The sequence below is a fragment of the Arachis duranensis genome, chromosome 1 (assembly GCF_000817695.3).
Source record: "Arachis duranensis cultivar V14167 chromosome 1, aradu.V14167.gnm2.J7QH, whole genome shotgun sequence".
In the NCBI taxonomy this organism is placed as follows: Eukaryota; Viridiplantae; Streptophyta; class Magnoliopsida; order Fabales; family Fabaceae; genus Arachis; species Arachis duranensis.
The window spans coordinates 9237717-9241535 of record NC_029772.3 but is presented as its reverse complement, the minus strand read 5'-3'; the positions used below and the strand labels follow the sequence as shown (position 1 = coordinate 9241535).

The window sequence follows — 3819 nt, the reverse complement described above, 5'->3', positions numbered from 1 at the left end:
AAAACTACTCTTAATTAACTATTTTTTCACTTAAATAAGTGAAACTAAAACCCCTAATATTATGCAAACCCCAAATTTAATACCAAATAAAGCTTTTAGCTATTTTTCCTCTTAGACTTCAACCATTTTAGTTAATATTTTCAAAAAAAATTCAAGAAAAAATGTAACAAAAAGAGGAAAAAAAACTACAATGAAAAGACACTGATATGGACACAGGATACGGATACACGATACGAGACTTGTAGATACATAAATTTTAATTTTTACAAGATATAAAGACACGGCATTTATATAAATTATAATTTTTTTTAAAATAAATTGTAATGATATTTTGATATTTTTTGTTAAAATATAAATTAAGTTTTTAACTATTTCTAATGTCTTTTTTTAATTATATATGATAATCTAAGCCGAAAATGTTTCTTTGAGCACCCAAATATATTATATTCCATGTCAAAACCTACTTAATCAACTTTAGATTTTGGTTTCCATAAAAACCTACTTTTAGATGTTCAAATACAAAACCTATGGAATCTTATAATGAAAAACATTAAAATCTAGTATGTTTAAAACTTACTAACACAAGCATCTTACATTGAAAAGGGTAACATCTTGAGTACAAAAAGAGCACAGAACCAAAAAAGGTTGGCTCATGAAGAATATAGTAAAAGGTTACCTACTTTTGTAACAACATTAATGGATTCAAGAATGCTTCACAAGAAGAGTAATATTTCATTTTTGAAGTCATCTTCAATGGTATAACATTAACAAACACCAAACAAAATGAGAAACTGCTTGATATTAGAATGAAAATAAATTAAGACATCAAACAACTATGCAATCCAATCCAATCCATTATATTACCCAAAAAATAAAAAATAAAGATAGCATGACCTACCCTAAAATAACAAATATTGTTTGTAACCCTACTTGCTTTCATATTATATATAGCTGAGTCCTCCTTGTCCTTTCTAATCTTCAAACAAATCACCTAATGCAAAAGCTTGTCAATGCAAAAGGGTTGCAGGTTGCAGCCATTATTAGTCATAAAGAAAGACAAAACAAAAGGAATGAGAAAATGGAGACACCTAAAAGCAGCTGAAAAGTTGGATTGTACATAGCATTGCCAATGAACAAAGATTCTATCAAGAACTACGATCAGTTCGGTTAGAATGAAGCGCCACCGATAAGCATGCAGCCGGAGATGAAGGTTATTGATCTCTCCACCTAGGACTTGCCATCTGAAAGAAGCCTGAAGGGGATATCGGAAATAGGCCTGGAGAAACTGGAGTTTGAGGGCCAGGGCCGAAAAGCCCTGACTGTCCAAAGGGTGAGAAAGGGAAATTGGGTGTTAAAGGAGTTGGAAATTGAACTCCGGGTGACAGCAGCGGATAAGGAGAACGAGGGGACAAGAAACTCATGTAACCGGTTGGCGAGGGTAACAAGAATTGAGATGTCGGAGAAGGTAAGACGGGAGGGCCATTTGGTTGTGGAGAAGGAATACTCGGCACAAGCGGGTTAGTTCCATTCATTGGAGGATGTGGACCATTGAATCTTGATGAGGGCATCATAGGAGGCATATGAGGATTAGGAATCAAAGCGGATGAAGGTGGATTCGGAGGCTGCACATTCCCCTGACCAGGTGGTGGTTGATGAGGATGCTGCTGAAACTGATGCTGAGCATTCCCATGAGGCTGAGACTGAGGCTGCATTTGGTTACCCCTTGACCCCCTTGACCCAGGATCCATCATTGAATTTTGCAGGTATCTCATGTAAGCCGAGATAGGCGACTCGGCCGTATTAGCCCACATGTCCCCTGGATGATGCAAAGGAGGATTCAGTGCAGGCTGTCCAAATTGACCAGGCCTATGCAAAGCATTGTTATTATTATTATACGGAACCATTGCAGGGCCGGCAGGGGCTGCGGCCGGGGCCTGCGCAGGCATTGGTGGCCTCAGAGGAGGCCTACTTATCGGCGTCAAAGGGGGAGGCCTAATCTTCTGCAGCCGCATACTCTGTGGCTTCGGCGAATTCTGCTGAGGCCTCGGCGGAGTAGCATTGTTGAGTGAGGGTGAGCCAGTAAGCTGCTGAACAACATCTCTGAAGTCATTCTTGCTAATGTTGTAAACCTGAGGCTGAGGCTGGTGAGGTCTAGCACCCATAGCAGCCGCGGCCACGGCGGCAGAAGTCCCATTGTTACCAAAATTGGGCTGATGCAAAGGGCTCTTCCTTATATTCTTCCCCATTTTGTTCACACCCAAATTGCCATCACCACCATGATGCCTATTTTTGTTGTTATCCATTTTTTCTCTACAATTAAATAACATAAAACCCCTCAAATTCACCAATTTACTCGCTTTAACAATGAAAAAAAATAAATAAAAACACACACACGCACGCAGCTTCAATCACCCTTCCATAGCAGAACAATCCAATTCTTTAATATACTCAGAACAGAACTTCAAAATCAAATCACAACCACCACCAAATCTCACAAACTAAACAACAAATAAAATAAAATAAAATTCACCCCTTAGAATCTCAAGAATTCAACAATGAACAGTCGCCACCTCATTTTGAAGTCAAACAAATTGGAATCATTTTTTTAATATAATGTTTTTTTCTTTTTTTCAGTGAACACCCAAAAACACTGTTATTACTAGAATCACCATGATCGTTCATTAAGGTCTATCTATACATGAATCACAAGAAACAGTAGCAAAAAATTAAGGCTATGAAAGCAAAAGACGAAAAATAAAAAGATAAAAAAAGAAATACCTCACTGATGAAAGTTTCAACCAAACCCCAATCAGAACCTCGCTAAGTAGATCGATGGAAAACAAAAAAAAAATGAAGACCCAGAATTGTGATTGCGGAAAAGATTGGAACTTTGACTTCAGAGGGACCCGAACAGTTGAATGAGACCTTTTAAGAAAAAGGAAATGACAGAAAGAGAAGAGAAAAATGTAAAAAAAAAAAAACAAAAGCTAATAAGAATAAGGAAATGAAGGGAAAGCCCTATTTATAAAAACTATTTATATTATTATATTTAATAATTTATTAAATTATTATAAAAGGAATTGTATTACGTTGTGTGGAACGTGTGAAGTGGCTAAGAGAGAAGGGGAAAGCGCTTTTATGGGGAAAATAGTAAAAGACTAGAAAAGAGGACTTGTTTGGTAATAATAAGGATTGTGTATTGTTTTTAAATGTTGAAATGAGTAAGTATTATCCAATGGTAACTATCCAATACTAAGGTAGTATTCTACAATTTAAAATTTGTGTCATTTTCCTATCTTCTTAAATTAAAAATAAATTAAATTATATATATTTATATATAAATATATTAGTAACTAATTTTAATATACGAATAATATTTTTATTAAATTCCTTTATATCCTAGTATTATTTTTCTTCTATTTATTTAATTTTCTACTTTTCAGTAATGTAATATGAGATTAGTTTTTTATTATAGATTATAATATTTATGTGTGCATTTCTGTTATAAAATTATTAACAGAATTAATAGTAGGATAACATTGTAATAATTTTAAAATATTACGAACAATTTTAAAATTTAGTCTAAATACTAAAAGAAAAATAATATTTTACTAAAAAAAGATAAAATCGAAAAATTAAAAAATAAAGTACAAAGAGAATTATCAAAAAGAATATTGTCATAACTTTCTATTCTATCCATATGTATTATAAATATAGAATGCCTTTAGTCTGCGCTTTTAATTTTTATTTTTGAAATTTATGAAAAAAGAAAAAAAAAGTAATAAAAATAATATTATTATTTTATAATTTAAAAAAATA

At 33.5% G+C, this 3819-nt stretch overlaps 1 protein-coding gene across 1 annotated transcript; it reads right to left on the bottom strand.

Annotated features, from left to right (window-relative positions):
• Window positions 1-781: 781 nt before the first annotated feature.
• Window positions 782-2975, bottom strand: LOC107477373 (protein HAIKU1). Its single transcript, XM_016097376.3, has 2 exons — window positions 2779-2975; window positions 782-2310 (listed from the first exon to the last, which is right to left on the bottom strand). Exon 2 carries the CDS (start codon window positions 2301-2303, stop codon window positions 1212-1214), a length of 1092 nt encoding a protein of 363 aa, XP_015952862.1. The 5' UTR covers window positions 2304-2310; window positions 2779-2975; the 3' UTR covers window positions 782-1211.
• Between the last annotated feature and the right edge of the window lie 844 nt (window positions 2976-3819).

What these genes read in the sequence shown, in the direction of transcription:
- LOC107477373 (XM_016097376.3), bottom strand. Translation starts at nt 2,303, where the DNA reads ATGGATAACAACAAAAATAGGCATCATGGTGGTGATGGCAATTTGGGT.